Source organism: Durio zibethinus, chromosome 1, assembly GCF_047325235.1.
Source record: "Durio zibethinus cultivar Kanyao isolate XHJ-2024 chromosome 1, ASM4732523v1, whole genome shotgun sequence".
Classification (NCBI taxonomy): Eukaryota; Viridiplantae; Streptophyta; class Magnoliopsida; order Malvales; family Malvaceae; genus Durio; species Durio zibethinus.
In genome coordinates this window covers 7,742,764-7,763,239 of record NC_143162.1, presented here as the reverse complement: position 1 = coordinate 7,763,239, position 20,476 = coordinate 7,742,764, and the positions used below count along the sequence as shown (strand labels likewise).

The 20,476-nt window shown below is 25.8% G+C and overlaps 2 protein-coding genes and 1 pseudogene across 5 annotated transcripts; all 3 read right to left on the bottom strand.

The window, feature by feature from the left end:
* Positions 1–4,517: 4,517 nt before the first annotated feature.
* LOC111311976 (NADPH-dependent aldo-keto reductase, chloroplastic-like) lies at positions 4,518–7,183 on the bottom strand. 3 transcript variants are annotated; one of them, XM_089761911.1, is made up of 8 exons: positions 6,963–7,183; positions 6,722–6,772; positions 6,457–6,533; positions 6,196–6,283; positions 5,807–6,082; positions 5,313–5,561; positions 4,938–5,150; positions 4,606–4,831 (listed from the first exon to the last, which is right to left on the bottom strand). In XM_089761911.1, the coding sequence occupies exons 1-7, from the start codon at positions 7,080–7,082 to the stop codon at positions 4,968–4,970; spliced, it is 1,044 nt and encodes a 347-aa protein (XP_089618037.1). In that variant the 5' UTR covers positions 7,083–7,183; the 3' UTR covers positions 4,606–4,831; positions 4,938–4,967. The 3 variants fall into 3 exon arrangements, with proteins under 3 accessions (XP_022767602.1, XP_089618037.1, XP_089618043.1); XM_022911867.2 differs by lacking the exon at positions 4,938–5,150 and having other exon boundaries at positions 4,518–4,831; XM_089761917.1 differs by lacking the exons at positions 6,196–6,283; positions 6,457–6,533 and having other exon boundaries at positions 6,963–7,162.
* Positions 7,184–12,161: 4,978 nt separating this feature from the next.
* LOC111311096 (aldo-keto reductase family 4 member C8-like) lies at positions 12,162–14,623 on the bottom strand. The gene is made up of 7 exons (XM_022910470.2): positions 14,441–14,623; positions 14,298–14,348; positions 14,110–14,186; positions 13,822–13,909; positions 13,343–13,618; positions 12,891–13,139; positions 12,162–12,490 (listed from the first exon to the last, which is right to left on the bottom strand). The coding sequence occupies exons 1-7, from the start codon at positions 14,546–14,548 to the stop codon at positions 12,404–12,406; spliced, it is 936 nt and encodes a 311-aa protein (XP_022766205.1). The 5' UTR covers positions 14,549–14,623; the 3' UTR covers positions 12,162–12,403.
* A 1,888-nt stretch (positions 14,624–16,511) lies between these two features.
* On the bottom strand, positions 16,512–19,201 carry LOC111310631 (NADPH-dependent aldo-keto reductase, chloroplastic-like; annotated as a pseudogene). The gene is made up of 7 exons (XR_016342719.1): positions 18,928–19,201; positions 18,687–18,737; positions 18,421–18,497; positions 18,160–18,247; positions 17,771–18,046; positions 17,276–17,524; positions 16,512–16,801 (listed from the first exon to the last, which is right to left on the bottom strand). The product of XR_016342719.1 is annotated as an NADPH-dependent aldo-keto reductase, chloroplastic-like (transcript).
* Positions 19,202–20,476: the final 1,275 nt, after the last annotated feature.

The following is a 20,476-nucleotide window of genomic DNA, read 5'->3' as shown; positions in this document are numbered from 1 at the left end:
TTTTTTTTATTTAAATTTTTTCTAATTAAAATAATAAAATTAAAATTAAAAGGACAAAACCAAACAAAAAGTTTATAAAGAGTGCCACATTATACCTCATTAAGCTTAAAATATTAATTCTTTAAATTAAAATATCAAATAATAATGTTATTAATATAATAATAAAATTAATAATAAAACATATACTTTTATATATAACTTGAATTAGGTCAAGATAGAGCACCTTAAAACTTCCAAACCAATCTTATTTCTTCCAAAAAAATTAAACTTGCCCCTACTCTATCTCAACTTAAAAAATCATCTCCTATAAGATAGAAATAAATCGAAATCTATCGAATACAAATTGTTTTGATATCTCTATTAATTGATATATTTTATTGTAAATTTTATTTAACTAAAAAATTTCAAAGGAAAAAGCAAATGGGTGTGCTAGGTAAACACTTTCATTAACTTTTTTTTCATAAAATTAATTTACTTTAAAAAGGTATTAAAAAAAAAGAAAATAGAGCTTAATGTATTAAATTAAGGTATTAAATAATAGTTTTATAAATTAAAAAAATACAGATGAAAAAGGAAAAATTAACAAAGGAAAAAAAAAAGATCATCAAGATGTTACGTGGACATTTAAATTGAGTTTAGAATATTAATATCTTAAAATTTAGGTGTCAAAAAATGATTTATTTATATATATATTTTTATATATACTATGAGTGGGTTGAAATAGAATACTCTAAATTCATTTCTGACCGTCTTCATTTTCTTAAATAAACACCAAACTCGATATCAATATTTTACAAAAACATCCATATCGAATCAAGACGAAGCAAAATCTATCAGTTATTTATTGTTTTACTATCCCTATCAATTAATTTATTTTGTTATAAAATTTATCAAAATAAAAACAAAAAATATGAAAGGAAATAAATAAATCGGGGTGCACCGTGAACAACTCTATTGACTTTTTTTTACAAAATTTATCTTACAAAAAAAGCAAAAAAAAGCAAAAGGTAAAACCAATAAAGAAAAGAATTGCCCTACTATCTAATCAAGTCAAATAAAAATCCGATATGAATTATTGTGTCATTTCTATCTGCTGATTTCTTTTGTTACAATTATCTAATTAAAAAATGAGAAAAACCAAATTAAATTATTACTTGGACAACTCCGATTATAATTTTTCCAAAACAGAAAAATAAAAAACCAAACTAAGTTGAAAGGTTGAAAAAAAGGTATATATATATATATATATATATATATATAAAGTGATACATCAACACTTTAAATGAAGATCAAACAAAAGTCAAAATGTGTAAATTTCATATAGTGGATAAATGGATGTATTATATTTTAATTATGAATAAATATAATATTTTTATTAAATTAAAATAATAAATAAAAGTTTTATTAATATAATATATAAATATAAAAAAATAAATATTTTAAAAATATAATTATATATATATATATATATATATATATATATATATATACATACTCGGAATAACACAAAAATCCTAAACCTACCTTTAACCAACCTTGATTTTAAAAAAGAAAAAACCTCAACCCTATCCCTAAATTTTAAAAATTAGCATATATTGGATTAAAGCAAATCAAAATTAGTGAGATATTACTTATTTTGTCATTACAACATCTATTGTCTTTTTTTTTATAAAATTTATCCAATTAAAAAAGTCAAAAACTTAAAAAAAAAAAAAAAAAGGAAATGGCCAAAAAAAAGTCAAATGAGGATGTAAGGTAAATTTATTAAATTAAGATATTAAATAATAGTTTTACTAACATAATACATATATAAATATAAAATTAAAATAAATAATAAATTATGTATTTATATATGTCAAGACGAGATAAAATACCTTAAACTTGCATTTGACTTGATCTTGATTTTTTAGAAAAATCTTTGATTCAATTGTAAATTTAAAAAACACACCTATTGGATCTAAAGAAATTGAAACCCACCAAATATAGACCTAACACATAATAAGAAAAATGAATGAAAAAAAGAAAAATACATTTTTAATTAATAATACTAAATGAGTCTCACACATAAAAATTTTTAAAATATGAAATTTTGATTAAATATTAAAAAAGAAAAAAATAAATTAAAAAAAAAGGAAATGTATTGAAGTGTGACATGGCACCCATAAAATCTTCGTATATAAGCATGATTTAAAGTATAGTCAAAGAAATGATAAACCAAAAAAGAAAAGAAAAGAAAATAAAGCCAAATGAAAGTGGCAAGTGAATTTTTTTAATTAAAATATCAAATAATAATCTTATTTATATAATACATGTATCTATAATTAAATAAATAATAAAACATATATTTATATCATAGATTTAAAAAAATAAAAACCAATAATTTTTTTTTTAAAAAAATGGGAATTGGTGTGCTTAGGAAAAAATTTTAAAATAATGATGGGAAATGGCGAAATATTTGTTAAAAATTTTTTGTTTTACCATCTTTATCTATTGTTTTTTTTTTTTTTTTTGCATAATTAACTAACTAAAAAACATAAACAAAAGATGAAAGACAAAAATAAAATGAAAATAACACGTAGATACTTCAATTAATCTCATATTTCCACAATTTATTTTATAACAAATAAAAAACTAAAATTGAAAAAAAAATATGAACAAAAATGAAAAAAAAAATGAACAAAAATGAAAAAAAAAATAAAAAGAGAACAAAATAAAAATAATAATGAAAAAATTCATAAAGAGTGTCACATAGACACTCCAATTAAGTTTAAAATATTAATTTTTTAAATTGTGATATCAAATAATAATTTTATTAATGTAATAAATATATAAACATAAAATTAAATAATAATAAAATATATATTTTTATATATACCTTGAAATGATTTAAGATAAACTACTCTAAATATGCTTTGGCTTCGATCTTTTTTTTTTTGTAAAGTATTCATTTCATCTTAATTTGATTTCAATAAAAAAAAAAAAAAACCTAGCATCTATTGGATTGGAATAGATCAAAACTCGTTGAATATGTATTATTTTAAAATCTCTATTAATCAACACATTATTACAAAATTTATCTAATAAAAAAATACAAAAAAACTAAAAAAAAAAATTAAATGAAGATATCACGTGGATACCCAAATTGACTTCTTATTATCATAAAATATATCTAATAAAAAAATCTAAAACAAAAGACAATGTAAAAAGTAAAAAAGAACAAAAACAAAAAATAAAAAAGTAGTTCATTGAAGGCATCACATGAACACTCCCTATTAAGTTTAAAATATTAATTTCTTAAATTAAAATATCAAATAATAACTTTATTAATATTTTATATATAAATATAAAATTTAATTAATAATAAAAAATATATACTTTTATATATAATTTTAATTGAGTTAGGACAATGCAATCTAAACACGCTTTCACCCCAATATCATATTTTATAGAAAACTTAACTTGTTTTAATTTGATTTTTATTTAAAAAATCATCCCATATCTAATTAGTATCTATCGAAATCCGTCAAATATGAATTATTTTGACATATTTATCAATTATCACATTCTATTACAAAATTTATCTCATTAAAAATAAAAAAGGCAACTAAAAGAAAATGAGATATAATGTGGACATCTCTATTGCCTAATTTCTTTAACAAAATTAATTTAATAAAAAATATAAAAAAAAAAAAAAAAAAAAACTTCATTGAGGTATTATGTGGACATATTAATTTTTAAATTAAAATATTAAATAATAATTTGATTAATTAAAAAATAAAAATAAGATCACATGTACACATTTATTTATTTATTTTTAGAAAAATAATTTTATTTAAAATACAAAGAAAGAAAAAATTAAAAAAAGTACAAATAGAAAAAAGTTGAGTTGTTATACCACAAGCAATGATGAATTTTTTTAAAAATTTTATATTCTAAATTTTAAAAGAAGTAAAAATTAAAAAAAATACTAAAAAGAAAAACCAATCCCGATGTGATGTTGACACCTCCACTTTCCTTTTTTTAATTATCAAATAGATTCCATATTAAAAAAAATTTTATAAAATATCACAAAAATATTTATTAAATATCAAAAAAGAAAAAAAAATTAAATGATTTGATACATGATATATTCTCGATATTAAGTGAGTCCAAAAAACTTAAAATCTAAAAAAATTCATTAAATATATAAAACAAAAAAAAACAACAAAAAAACACATAACATATTACTGGTATCAAGTAAGCTGTATTCAAAATAAATTAAATACTAAAAAATATTTATTAAATATTTTTTTAATTTAAAAAAAATTTGATATAAGTGCATCTCAAACAGAGAAAAAAATATTTGAAAATTTATATATTTTTATAATTTTAAAAATATTTGTTAAATATTAGAAAAAAAAAATTAAAACACCAAAAAAAGAAAAAAGGCAAAAAAAAACATGAGCGCAACTCTTGACTGGCCACGGGTAATCCGTGCAAAAGAAATATTTATAATTTGGAAGATTGGATTTCGAAAATGGGTTTTTTAATAATTATTCTTACATTGGAAGATACCATCAAGTTGTATTTCACCATATCTGTATCCAAAATAGTAGAATGCTTAAATACTAAATACTGTTCCTTCCCTTATTTTAAAATTTAGCAGCAGCATGAAGCATTTTTACAAGAGCTAAGGTATTTTCTTCCGAAACAAACGCGTATGTAAAGGACAAATTGTTTAGGCTCTCAAGCTTTCGGCGTATGTTCAGATCTCACCATCCCATAGTTCTTCCAGGGTCCTGTACGCCCCGAATGTTTCATGCACAAACCAACCGCCGCTGATCTGCCTTTCCTGGAAGACATAAAACAAGTAATAAATAATCTGAATATTAGGCCCAATAAAGTAGGCCGACGAGGCCCATAAGAAGAAGATTATCCAGACTGCCACTTGTCCATACATTACACTTGACCAAATCCACGTCACACCTTTAACACATCCAGCAGGATGGAGGCAAAGATATAAAAGACAACAGTGAAGGCTTGGAGGGACATTCCCATTCGGCATTGTCCAACTCCAGTCTCTCCTCTTTGTTATTCACTATTTCTCTTCTCAGGCACATATTGACTTGAGCATCAAATTGTATTCGGTGCTTCGTGACCTTTTTCTTCTCCTTCACAGGTCATACAGGTACACCAGTTTAGCCTCCGACAAACTCTATTCTCACTAGACTAAGAATTACATCAACGCTAAACTAGACCTAAAGCTCAAGTGTTTTGGTTATACGCTATAGATCTACAATAAACCAGCCATGAAAAAAGGATAAGTAACTTACCTGCTCAATTTCAGAAAACTTGACAAACAAGTCCATGGGTATAGACCAATCAAAAACATCAAAGTTTTCTCTGATCCTCTCTTCATTTGTACTCTTAGGCAATACACTATGACCCATTTGCAGCCCCCAACGAAGAGCTACCTGAGCAGGGGATTTGCCCAATTTCTCTGCAACCATATTCAAAACTGTGTTCTTGAGGACCTGCGTCTTGACAGTTTCTGTGCCTGGGGAACCCAATGGTGAATACCCCTGAAACCACAACAGGTAATTCTCTATATATTACACAAGAAACAATGAGTGTTTGGAGACCAATAAGAATAACACATACTACAACATAATAGCACATCCTGAGCCTCCTTAAAGCTTTTCATCTATATGAATCTTAAATTTCTTTAGATAGGTTAACTTATCTGGTAGAAGCAGGCAACATAAATATAAATGTGAATTCCAACCTCATGCTTTGTTGCTTTCATACTATATATATGTATACTCACAGTTATATGAATTCCCTTGGATTCACAGAATGCACGTAGCTTAGCCTGCTGCCAGACAGGATGACATTCCACTTGCAGTACAGCAGGAGTAACATGAGCTACCTCCAACAGATCTCCAAGCTTCTTTGTAGAGAAATTGCTTACTCCAATAGCTCGAACCTTGCCTGTGTCATATAGTGCCTCCATTGCTCTCCATGTACTGGGTATGTCAGGTTGGGTTAGGTTCTCAGGATTAAATCCAACTGTTCCCTTTGTCATGCTGGCAGGCCAATGAATCTTCAAACATTAAACAATCAAATTATCATTCATTAAGAAATGATGAATAAAATTTCCTTCTGTTAGTGAGGCCAAAATGCAAGAAACATGGTTGTGTTAATATTTCTACATACTAGATAAAGATCTAGATAGTTTAACTGCAAGTCTTGCAAGGTACTCTCTAATGCCTCTGGTACATCTTCCGGTGCATGATTATTGCACCTGCAGAAAGTTGTAATTCATCCGTCGGTCCACATGACAAGCCTTAAATACTTGACATAACCTATGGCATCTAAAAGATTTTTAACTCTACACTCAAAAATTCAATTTTGAAATGGCAATTTCATATATGATATATGTAAAACACTTGAAAGGATTTTGAAATTGAGAAAAACCAGAGTTTGGATGTGATCCAAAGATCTTCACGCTTCACAACACCATCTTCAAACAGCTTCTTCAGAACAGAACCAATCTACGTAAACCAAATTATGGGACATGAGTAAATTTTATTTCCTATTATTATCATTCATCAAAATCAAGGCACGGCAAATATAAATTAAACTAAAAATAATAATAATAAAGGAAGTACTACGTTAATGCAAAATTGGCTTAAAAAAATGAAATTCATCCAGGAAAAATAGTTGAGGCAAAAATCATTACCTCTTTTTCATTCCCATAGACTTGAGCACAATCAATATGCCGATATCCAAGCTGCATTAACCCAGAATGATAAGCAGCTATTCCTCTATTTCCCCAACTTTTCATAATAACTTTTTATTTTATTTAATTAGGATCTTTTAGGTACTTGGATTTTTTGAATAGAGGAGTCAAGTAAACACCCCACAGTTTCGGCTCCCAGAAAATTATCCGGAGAGACCCAAATATGAGAATTGAGAAATACCTTGATAGCAGCGGCAACAGCATTGCCAACTACTCCAGGAGCAGCCTGCCATGTTCCCAGTCCAACAGAGGGAATCTTAGATCCGGTGTTCAGTTCAAAGTATGGAATTGCCTGACCCATTTCCTTTTTTTTTCTTTTGTTTATAGAGACATTCGATGAATAGCTTATGGGGACAGCCGCAAAAGTAGTTAGGAATAGCGTTAAAACATGTTTTTAACCTTAAAACACAAAAAGAGTTCGTAAAACGTAAATATGGTAATGGTCTCTCCGTACACGTGTGAGTGATTAGTGGAAGCGTTAAAACATGTTTTTAACCTAGAAACATAAAAGAGTTAGTGCAAGCGAATAAAATTTTTGATAAATCATTTATAAATATATTTAATTTTTGTTTGTTTATAATTATTTATTAAGTTTAATAAATGATCTTAAACATCATTTATACATTTTTTTATTAAAAAAATTGAACACAAATAATTATCTATCCATTCATTTATATTTACAAATAAATTTGTTTATAGTTCGTTTAAAACTCATTTTTTTATTATTTGTTTGTTATTCATTTATAATAATAATAATAAAATACATTTTTATCCTTTATTCAAATTCTATTTTAAGGTTTGTTTATGTTTATTTGGTTTGTTTATGTTCGTTTAGGGTTTGTTCGTTTAAATTTATTTGATTATAATTTATTTATTATTTATGAATATATTCATTTATATATGTTTGTGAACATGTTTATTTAATGTTCATAAATGAGCTTATTTAACTTAAATGAATGAATACGAATCGAACATGAGCAATTTATTATTTAAATGAATGAACATATACAAATAGAACAATTTTCTTAACGAATACAAACCAAATATAAAAACTTTTAAAAATAAACGAATAAACATAAATATAAGTTCATTTGTTTATGTTCGATTTATTTGCAATCTTACATAAATGTGATCCCATCGTACACATGAATACTCAATAGTATGATTGTCCATTTGTCCCGACAAAGGAAAATCTTACTTATGATAGATACAGTTTTCGTGGTTAATTTATGTCAAGGAAACAATTCCCAGGGATATGCTCTTCCAAAGGAACAAGTTTACTTATAAATGAAGATTGGCCCCATAATTTTTATTTATGTTTAATTCATGAAATTTTACATTTTATAAAGAATATGATTTAAAAAAAAAAGTGATATTAAAAAATGTGTAATTTTTGAATTTTTTTGAATTTAGAAAATATAATATTTTCGTGTTTGGTTTTCGAAAATATAAAATTATCTAATAAATTTTTATACTATATTATCTTTGATAGTAAATAATAACACGTGATATTCATAATATTAATATATAAATAATGTGTTATCATTCCTATGCAGAGAACATGTTGATTGACCTTCGCGTAAGGTCAATGTAAGGGTTAAAAGAGGGTAATAAACCCCTTCTTAAGGTTTTTCGAAACTCTACCTCGTAAAAAGATTTTATGTGTAATAATATTAAGTAAATATATTTTAAAATTTATATGTAATAATATTAAATTAAGATATTTTACATTTTTTTTTAAATTTTCAACAAAAATTGTTTTTTTTTTTTGTTTTAGAAAATCATCTTTATTAGATTTTGAAAAATATATATTTTTATATTTTTAACTAAAATTACGTTTTTTATCTTAGAAAACATTATCTTTTATTGAATTTTGAAATATATTTTTTTTCATGTTTTAAAAAAAAAACTGCATTTTTATCTTAGAAAACATCATTTTTTTCAATAAAAACTATGTTGACTATCTTAGAAACATCATCTTTATTGAAACATGAAAAATATATTTTTCATTTTTTTAACAAATATTATATTTTTATCTTAGAAACGTCATCTTTTCAACAAAGACTGCGTTTTCTATATGAAAAATATCGTCTTTTATTGAATTATGAAAAATATTTTTTTATGTTTTCAACAAAAATTGTATTTTTTATTTTAGAAACATTATCAGTTTTAGATAATTAATTATTACAATTTATTGACATAAAATTTTTTTATATTTATCAAACAATAAGTTTTAGATAATTAATTACTACAATTTATTGACATAAAAAAATTTATATTTATCAAGCACTACTTTTTTTTTTTTCATAAAAACGTATTTAAAAATATTTTAAATATTTTGTTCTAAATATTATATTTATTATTACGTTTTACGTTTTCATACTAAAAAATGTTGTTGATATTGCAAATATCAAATTTATTTTGTTATTTTTTAAAATAATTGATTATGTTTAATATGTAAAAAAATGTAATACTTATAAAAATAAAAAACTATAATTTATCAATGATTACGTTTTTATAATAAAATACAAAATTATTGATATAGCAAAAATTTTATAATTATCAAATACTACATCTTTTGCATAAGAAATGTAGTTGAAAGTATCATAAATATTCTATTATAAATATTATATCTATTATTATATTTTCATATTGATATTGAAAATATCTAATTTATTTTGTTATTATTTTAATTGATCAACTAGTTTCATACATAAACAACGTAAGGTTTTTGAAAATAAAAAAAAATTTAAAATCTTAAATTTACAGTAATCTACTGCATTTTTTTTTTAAAATGTTAGTTTTATTATTTAATCTTCTATATGTTCAATCATGTGCTAGGAATGTAGTTTTGTCCAATTGTGTGGCTATGAATGTAACTTTTTGTATTAGAATGAATCTCAATTATCACAAAATTATGTTGATTTTCAAATGTAAAATAGACTGAAAAATTTTATTATTGAAGTAAAAAATGAGACAAATTTTACTTTTTCTAGGAATCTTAAAAATTCTCAAGAAGAGGTAAATTTCTGAATTCAAATTATTTGAACAATGATGGGAATTTTAGAATACCCTGGAACTAGATATTGTGAACTAAACCAAAAAATTAGATTACAAAAAGTACAATTCCAGAAATAATTTAGTTTTCCCTTGAACCAAACGCCTAATATGTTTGGTTTGTGAAATAAAATTGAAAAAGAATGAAATTGATATTTTATGGGAACAGAAAATAGGATAAATAAAATTATATATATAATGAAATTTAGTTTATTAGAATGGAATAGAGTAAGAATTAGGATTAATTTGTTTAGTTAGTTCAAAAAATATATATATAGAATTAGTTTAAAGACCATTTTATTATTATAATTTTTTATCAAAATTAATAATTAATAAAATGAATAAAATATTAATAATAATTCAAAATTATTAATTAATATTAAAAATAATATTTCAATTAATATTAATTTCATAAAATTAAATATTAATTTGATCATATTAAATATTAATTAATAATAATCAATATTAATTTAGTAATATTCAACATTAATTTAATATTATTAAATATTAATTTAATAATACTAACTAATATTCAATAATACTAAATATTATTGAACAATATTAAATATTAATTTAATCATATTAAATAATAAATTTAGTCATATTAAATATGAATTAAATAATATTAAATAATTTAATAATATTTTAATATTAAGTATTGAATATTCATTTTAATAATACTTTAATATTAAATATGAATTAAACAATATTTACTGTTAATATTATTTTAGTATTAAATAATGATTTAATAATATTTTAATATTATTTAATTGATTTTCAAATATTTTAATATTAGACATTAATTTTTTTAGAAATTTAATATTATTTGAATAATATTTGAATATTATTTAATAGTAATTTTGATAAGATTTTATATTAATATTAATTTAGTAATATTTTACTCCCTTATCCCATTTTCTTTGCCTATCTTTTTTGAGATGTTCCAAAATTATGTCCTTTTTTTTAACATCTAAATCTCTTACTTTTTTTATATTTAAAATTTTTTTTTTACATTAAAAATAATGGAACTTTAATTTTATAATTTTTTTTTAAAATTTAATATTACATACATTAAAGTAAAAACTTTTTTTTTTAACTTTGTGAAAGTAAATACATGACAAATATTTTAAGATGGAGGGAGTAATATTTAACATTACTTTAATATTATTTTAATATATTTTAATAATATTTTAACATTAAATATTTTTAATAGTATTTTTATTTTAATATTATTTAACTAATGTTATCTTATTTTATTATCATTTAAAAATTCAATGTTAATAAAATAATTTTAAAAATTTTAATATTAAGTTAATAATGTTTTAATGTTAAATATTATTTTAACAACATTCTAATGTTATTTTATATTAAATATTAATTTTATAATATTATTTAATTAATTAAGCTAATATTTTGATATTATATAATATTATTTAATTACTTATTTATTATAGTTTAATTTAATTAATATTAAATAATGATCTAATTAAAATTATAATTAAATATATAAGGACAAAATTGTTCATAAATATTATTTTTAATTCTTGATGGACAAAGAAATGCAATTCTTAGAGGAGAGTAAAGAATTGCTATTTCTTGTTTTGAAGGAATTGTTGATCCATAAAATAATTATAATTTACTAAAAATATGAACCAAACAATAAAATTTAAAAAATCATAAAAACAACGTGGGGAAAAGAATTACAATTTTCTCTAACCAAAGATGCTGTTAAAGTGTGAACTAGACTCTGCTACCGGTCAAAGTTATGTTGCTTTTGAACCTTTTATATGATTCTTGTATGTTTTATATTTGAGATTATCAAAAAATTTAAATAAAGATCATTAAAATGAAAAATTCAAGGTCCAAAACAATTACGTTGATGAATGACCCGCATAAAGGGATCTTAAATATGCTGTATTTTTTATTTTTTGGTTTCACCTGTCCCTTCTTTTGTTGAATGCTAGAAGGGTTAATACCCGATTGCATTAGCTAGAGCATTAGATTGATGATTTCTCTTTCATCTTCCTCAAATCTAGCCAGCGAGGCTGACAAAATGATGAAGTTTCTTAACAGCGGATAGCACTCAAGTCAACGTTTAATATTTAGGTCCAAAATTAGGGCACATTCATGGCAATTCAAGAGAAACGATGGGGCTCTGCATCAGTTTTCAAGTGTTTTAACCCACAGTTATTGCATATACCACCATCTAGATATTATTTCCCTAGGCAACAAATCAAGCCACTTTTAGCTGTGTCTTAAACTTTCAATGACCCAAACTTGCAATTGGCAACGCAAATTCAGCAAAATTACACACAGCACACAATGATGAAGATACCCTTTATTGCTTTTTTTTTAATATCGTTTAGAAGAGTCTGCAGTAAATATTCCATACATTTAGGCTCACCTTATGCAAAGAACTCTGATTCCTTCATCCTAAAATGCATTCCTGATAGCTCTCGTTGCTTTATTCTAAATTTCATAATCTTTTGGATTTAGCTACATGCAGGTAGGCATAAACACTGAAATTTAGTAGCATGTCAACAACAATTTCGAACATCTCTCAGCTCAGATTTCATCATCCCATAATTCTTCAATGGTCCTGTATGCACCAAAAGTCTGGTGTACATATTCACTGCCTCTAATTAGCTTCTCCTGCAATGAAAATCCCAAATTCAATACTTAGAACAACTGAAGACCTTTCCTCGGTTGAAAACAATTCAATTTACACAATCCAAAAAATAAATAAAATAAAAAAGATGGAATCCTGACTAAAAGGTATGTCTTGATCTAAAGATTGTTCAGATACTATTATACCATAGGCTTCAAGATAAAAGCTGCATAGGCTTCAAGATAAAAGCTGCATAATTCTTTTATTCCCTTATACACATGCGCACAGACACAAAATATGCGATCATGTGAAGTCTCAGAAAATTGAAGTTACAGGAAGCACCAAAACAAAAAAGTAAGCTAGCCAGCAGTAAACATGCACATGTGAGAGAGACAGAGAAAGAGAAAGAAGCAATGATAAAAACAAAGTGAAATTGACACTTGCCTGCTCAATTTCAGAAAACTTGGCAAACAAATCTTCAGGTATAGACCAGTTAAAAATATCAAGATTTTCCTTCAGTCTGGCCTCACTTGTGCTCTTAGGCAGTACAGTATGGCCCATTTGCAGTCCCCAACGGAGAGCCACTTGCGCAGGAGATTTCCCCAATTGCTCTGCAACCATTTTAAGAACCGGATTCTCCTGAACCTGTTTCCTGACATTATCTCTACGTTGGGAACCCAATGGTGAATATCCCTGAGACCGAAAGAAATTAACAACTACTACCAATACAAAATTATACAATCAAGATGGAGTAGGGGAAGATGAGAAACCAACAAAAATTATCAGCCTGACCAGCTGGTACAAAAAGGAAAATGGAATTCATCAAGTGATGGCCTGTTTCTTTCAATGAAAACACAGCACAAGAAAATTTTGTTGCTTCAAATCTTCAAACTCACCGACAAGTGAATTCCCTTGGATTGACAATATTCATGCAGCTTCGGCTGCTGCCATACAGGGTGAAGTTCCACTTGATTGACAGCGGGAATTACGCGTGCTACTTCCAACAGATCTCCAAGCTTCTTAGAAGAGAAGTTACTCACACCAATAGCCCGAGCCTTGCCAGAATCATAAAGTGCCTCCATTGCTCTCCACGTACTGGATATGTTTGGTTGTGTGAGGTTTTCGGGCGTAACACCAATTGAACCCTTTTTCACACTGGCTGGCCAGTGTATCTTCACAATTCATCACAATTAGCAACAAATATAGCTCTTTCATAGAAATTATCATGATGAACCATGTCAAAATATATAAATTTAGCGATTTGACACTTGACTCCAAAGAACATCAAATTAAACAAACCAAAAAGCAACTTCTGGAACATAACTCATTTCTCGAATGAAGTATACAGAAAATAAGAGTTCTGTGCTATACATACTAGATAGAGATCCACATAGTCAAGCTGCAAATCTTGCAAAGTTCTGTTCAATGCCTCTGGTACATCTTCAGGCAAGTGATGGGTGCACCTGATCATCATTTTATTAGGATTTGATAATAAAACGAATCCAGGGAAAGGAAAGAAACAAAATAACTTGTTCAACTATTTTAAAATATGAACTTTCAAGTAGAATTTCATTAACTTTTCACATCCTAAAACCAAGTTTAAAATAATAAAAAAAAAAGAATAAAAATTAGGGGGGCAAAAGAAAAGAGAAAAGGAACAAACGGGAGCTTGGAGGTGATCCATAAGTTCTCACGCTTCACTACACCATCATCAAACAACTCCTTCAATGCAATGCCAATCTGCATATACCAAACAATAATTAATTATATGAAAAAAAAAATGCAAATTAACTTTGGGTAAATTTATTATATCAAGACTGAGAAACTAAAGAGAAATTGCAAATTTATCACCTCCTTCTCATTGCCATACATAGAAGCGCAATCAATATGCCTATACCCAACCTGAATCCAGCAAAGATAATCCAATTCAACTGAAAATCACAAACAAAAACCCAAAAAAAAAAAAGAAAAGAAAAAGAAAAACAAGAAGATACCTTGACGGCAGTAGTGACTGTGTTTCCAGTAACAGCGTAAGTGCCGAACCCAACCGAAGGGATCTTAGCTCCTGTGTTTAATTCAAAGAACCTGATTTCATCAGCCATTTTTTGACAACTATTGCAGACTGGGGAGAGAAGAAAGCAAACAAAACCAACACTGAACGAACGATTCGGTCTTCTACAGTTTCATTTTCACACTTTGACTTATGTACTGTTTTTTCAACATATTAGTGGTTGAGAATGCTTGAACCGAAAGCTCCTGATGACCACTTGTTCAGAGATTATTGGTTAGTCAGAAATTCGGGGGTAACCGTCCCCATTTCCCATGGTTAGTGCCTTAGAAATTAATTTTACCACTTTAACCTTAACTTAAAAATGTGAAAAGGTAATGAAAGCTTCCTGTTTTATAGCGTGGAAATCAGAGGAAATGAAATTAATTTTAACAACATAGAGGAGTTATCTATTGTGATAAAATTAGAGGGGGGGAAGACATCTCCTCGTTCGGAGACATAAATACGGTGTAGTTTGGATCTCGTTGTCTGTAAACGATTTGTTTCGTTCCAATTTGATTTCAATTAAAAAAATTAGCATCTATTGGAATAAAATATATCAAAATTTATTAGACATGAATTATTTTATAATCTTTATTAATTGACATATTTTATTACAAAATTTATTTTTAAAAAATAAAAAAATAATTGAGGGTATTATTTTGATATCTGAGTTAATCTTTTATTATTTCAAAATATATCTAAAAAAAAAAAAATCTATAACAAAAGACAATGTAAAAAGTAAAAAAGAATAAAAACAAAAAACAAAAATAAAAATAGTTCATAAGAGGCATAATTTAGTCTTTATTGAGTTTAAAATATTAATTTTTTAAATTAAAATATCAAATAATAATTTTATTAGTATTATATACAATACAAATTTTAATTATTAATAAAATATATATTTTTATATATATTTCTAAATGAGTTAAGATAATGCATTCTAAACACGATTTTATCCCAATGTCATATTTTATAAAAAACTTAAAATGTGTCAGTTCAGTTCTTATTTAAAAAATCATTTTATATCTAATTGGGATCGATTGAAACCTGTCATATATAAATTATTTAGATATTTTTATCAATTTGTACCTTTTATTACAAAGTTTTTAATTAAAAATAAAAAAAAAGAAAACAAGAAAAAAAAAGGAGATACTATGTGAACATCTCTATCCGTCTAATTTTTTTAACAAAATTAATTTAATAAAAAATATAAAAAAAAAGAAAAAAAGAGTTTATTAAGATATTATGTAAACATCCTAATTTTTAAATTAAAATATTTGAATAATTTAAAAAATAAAAAATATGATACCACATGTACACATTTGTTTGTTTATTTTTCAAAAAAAAGATTTTATTAAAAAAAGAAAAAAAGTAAACAAAAGTAAAAAAAAACAAAAATAAAAATAAAATAGAAGAAAGTTGAGTTCATTAGCAATGATAAATTTTTTTGAAAATTTTATTTCATGAATTTTAGAAAAGGAAAAAGACCAAAAAAGAAAAAAGCAATCCCACACCTCGACTTTCTCTTTTTAAATCATGAATGGACTTTATATTAAAGAAATTTATTAAATATTAAAAAATTTTTATTAAAAATTAAAAATGAAAAAACAGCAAAAAAAAAAAGTCAAATGATTTGATGCATGGTATATTTTCGATATCAAATGTGTTTAAAAAAATAATAAAATCTAAAAAATTTCATTAAATATACATAAAAAATAATAAAAAAACACATGACAATTATTGGCATCAAATAGATTGCATTCAAAATAAATACTATAAAATAACGAGAAAAAAAATAAAAAAAATGATGTAAGTGCATATCTCACACACAAAATAAAATATTTGAAAAAGCATATATTTTTATAATTTTAAAAATATTTGTTAAATATTAGGAAGAGAAAAAAAATTAAAAGCGAAAAAAGTAAAAAAAAAAAAAAAATAGCAACTTGAGTGCAACACGTGACTAGCCATGGGTTATCCGTACAAGATTAATATTTATAATTTAGAAGACTGGATTTCGAAAATGGGTATTTTAATAATTATTATTACATTGGAAGATACAGTTCACCATATCTATCCAAGATAGTACTATGCTTGAATGGTACACACTGCTTCCCTTATTTTAAAATTTAGCAGCAGCATGAATCTCTTTTACAAGAGCTAAGGTAATTTCTTCCGAACCAAACGCGTATGTAAAGGACAAATTGTTTAGGCTCTCAAGCTTTAGGTGTACGTTCAGATCTTCCATGGTCCTGTATGCAACAAATGTTTCATGCACAAATCCACTGCCTCTGATCAGCCTCCCCTGGAAGACAAAACAAGTAGTAAATAATCTCAATGTAAGGCCCAATAAACTGGGCCCACGAGGCCCATAAGAGGAAGATTATCCAGACTGCCACTTGACCAAATCCACGTCACACCTCTAACACATCTAGCAGGATGGAGGTAAAGATATAAATGATACCAGTGAAGGCTTGGAGGGAGATCCCCATTCGGCCTAGTCCATCTCCACTCTCTCCTCTTTGTTAGTCACTGCGTCTCTTATCAGGCACATATTGACTTTAGCGTCGAATTCTGGAGTCCTAACTCCGGTGCTTCCTGGCCTTTTTCTTCTCCTTAACAGGTCAAAGAGGTGCACATCAGTTTAGCCTCCGACAAACTCTATTCTCACTAGACTAAGAATTACATCAACGCTGAACTAGACCTAAAGCTCACGTATTTTGGTTATACAGTTTAGATCTACAATAAACCAGCCATGAAAAAAGGATAAGTAACTTACCTGCTCAATTTTAGAAAACTTGACAAACAAGTCCACCGGTATAGACCAATCAAAAACATCAAAGTTTTCTCTGATCCTCTCTTCAATTGTACTCTTAGGCAACGCACTGTGACCCATTTGCAGCACCCAACGGAGAGCTACCTAAGCAGGGGACTTGCCCAATTTCTCTGCAACCATATTCAAAACTGTGTTCTTGAGGACCTGTGTCTTGACAGTTCCTGTTCCTGGGGAACCCAATGGTGAATACCCCTGAAACCACAACAAGTAATTCTCTATATATTACATAAGAAACAATGAGTGTTTGAAGACCAATAAGAAATAACACATGCTACAACATAATAGCATATCCTGAGCCTCCTTAAAGCTTGTCATTTATATGAATCTTAAATTTCTTTAAATAGGTTAACTTATCTAGTAGAAGCAGGCATCATAAATATAAATGTGAATTCCAACCTCATGCTTTGTTGCTTTCAGACTATATATATGTATACTCACAGTTATATGAATTCCCTCGGATTCACAGAATGCATGTAGCTTAGCCAGCTGCCAGTCAGGATGGCATTCCATTTGCAGTACAGCAGGAGTAAAACGAGCTACCTCCAACAGATCTCCAAGCTTCTTTGTAGAGAAATTGCTTACTCCAATAGCTCAAGCCTTGCCTGAGTCATATAGTGCCTCCATTGCTCTCCATGTACTGGGTATGTCGGGTTGGATTAGGTTCTCAGGATTAAATCCAACTGTCCCCTTTTTCATGCTGGCAGGCCAACGAATCTTCAAACATTAAACAATCAAATTATCATTCATTAAGAAATGATGAATAAAATTTGCTTCTGTTAGTGAGGCCAAAATGGAAGAAACATGGTTGTGTTAATATTTCTACATACTAGATAGAGATCTGGATATTTCAGCTGCAAGCCTTGCAAGGTACTCTCTAATGCCTCTGGTAAATCTTCCGGTGCATGATTATTGCACCTGCAGAAAGTTGTAATTCATCCGTCAGTCCACATGACAAGCCTTAAATACTTGACATAACTTATGGCATCTAAAAATTTTTTAACTTTACACTCAAAAATTCAATTTTGAAATGGCAATTTCATATATGATATATGTAAAACACTTGAAGGGATTTTGAAATTGAGAAAAACCAGAGTTTGGATGTGATCCAAAGATCTTCACGCTTCACAACACCATCTTCAAACAGCTTCTTCAGAACAGAACCAATCTACGTAAACCAAATTATGGGACATGAGTAAATTTTATTTCCTATTATTATCATTCATCAAAATCAAGCCACGGCAAATATAAATTAAACAAAAAATAATAATAATAAAGGAAGTACTATTTTAATGCAAAATTGGCTTAAAAAAATGAAATTCATCCAGGAAAAATAGTTAGAGGCAAAAGTCATTACCTCTTTTTCATTCCCATAGACTTGAGCACAATCAATATGCCGATATCCAAGCTGCATTAACCCAGAACGATAAGCAGCCATTCCTTCCTTTCCCCAACTTTTCATAATAACTTTTTATTTTATTTAATTAGGATCTGTTAGCTACTTGGATTTTTTTAATAGAGGAGTGAAGTAAACACCCCACAGTTTCGGTTCCCAGAAAATTATCCAGAGAGACCCAAATATGAGAATTGAGAAATACCTTGATAGCAGCGGCAACAGCATTGCCAACTACTCCAGAAGCAGCCTGCCATGTTCCCAGTCCAACAGAGGGGATCTTAGCTCCGGTGTTCAGTTCAAAGTATGTAATTGCCTGACCCATTTCCTTTTTTTTTTTTCTTTTTTTTTTTTTTTAAATTTTTTATAGAGACAACCGATGAATAGCTTAAAGATACAGCAGCAGAAGTGGCCATTAGAAGCGTTAAAACATGTTTTTAACGTTGAAATATGTTTTTTAATTTTATAATAATAAGTTATTTTACGAAATCAATTTATTTAATTATTTTAATAATATATTTGTATTTTTTAATCACTATGTTTAAAATTATTAAAATTTTATTGTTTACATCTAATAATATGAATTTTATAATTATATTCATCTTTTTGCATTAATAATTTTTTATTTAGAATCTTTTAATTTAAAAAGATTAATTCTTTTACATTATCAAGTTAACTATTTAGTTTAATTTTTTACCATGTTTGTTCTTACTTTTTAGTTCGTTTAAAATTATTATAATTATTTTTAAGGTAGTCTGACACAAAATGCTATCAAATGTACGATTATTTTGGTTATTTTTATTTTTTATATTAACATTTAATTTTTGATTTGTAATTATTTTTTACTTATAATAATAATTTTTTATATTATTAATTTAATTATTTACGTTACAATAAATTTTTTTACATTTGTTTTTATCTTTTATTATATTTTAAATTATTGACCACAACTTTTTTCTTAACGTGTTACAATATCTCTAATATACTTTATGTCCAATGATATAAATTTTATGATTATTATAATATTTTTACGTAAATATTTATTTTTTTATTAAATTATTTTTTTATTTATAATAATAATTTTTTATGTTTTTACGATAATTTTTTTATATTATTTATTTAATTATTTATGTTAAAATAATATTTTTTACGCTTATTCTTATATTTAATTACGTTTAGAATTATCATAACTTTTTTTAGAGTGTTAAGATAGTTTTAACATATTTTACACTAAATAATACTAAATTTACAACTATATTTTTACCGTACAATACTTTTAATACATTTTACTTTAAATTATATTAATTTTATGACAATTTTTACATTTTTACGTTAACATTTTTTTATTTAGAATTATAAAAAATTATAATAATAATTTTTTATGTTATCAGTTTAATTATTTATATTACAACAAAATATGTTATGTTTGTTCTTACATTTTATTATATTTAGAATTATCACAATTTTTTCTTAAGTATTACAACACTTTAAATATATTTTACCTCAAATTTTATCAATTTTACGATTATTCTCATCTTTTTACTTTAACACTTTTTTTTATTTAAAATTATTTTTATTTGTAATACTAATTTTTTTTACATTAAAAATTTTTATGTTTCAATAATATATTTTTACGTTAGTTGTTACTTTTTATTACGTTTAAAATTATTATAACCTTTTTTGTTAAGGTATAATGATATTTATAACTATTTTACGTAAAATAATATCAATTTTATGATTATTCTTATTGTTTT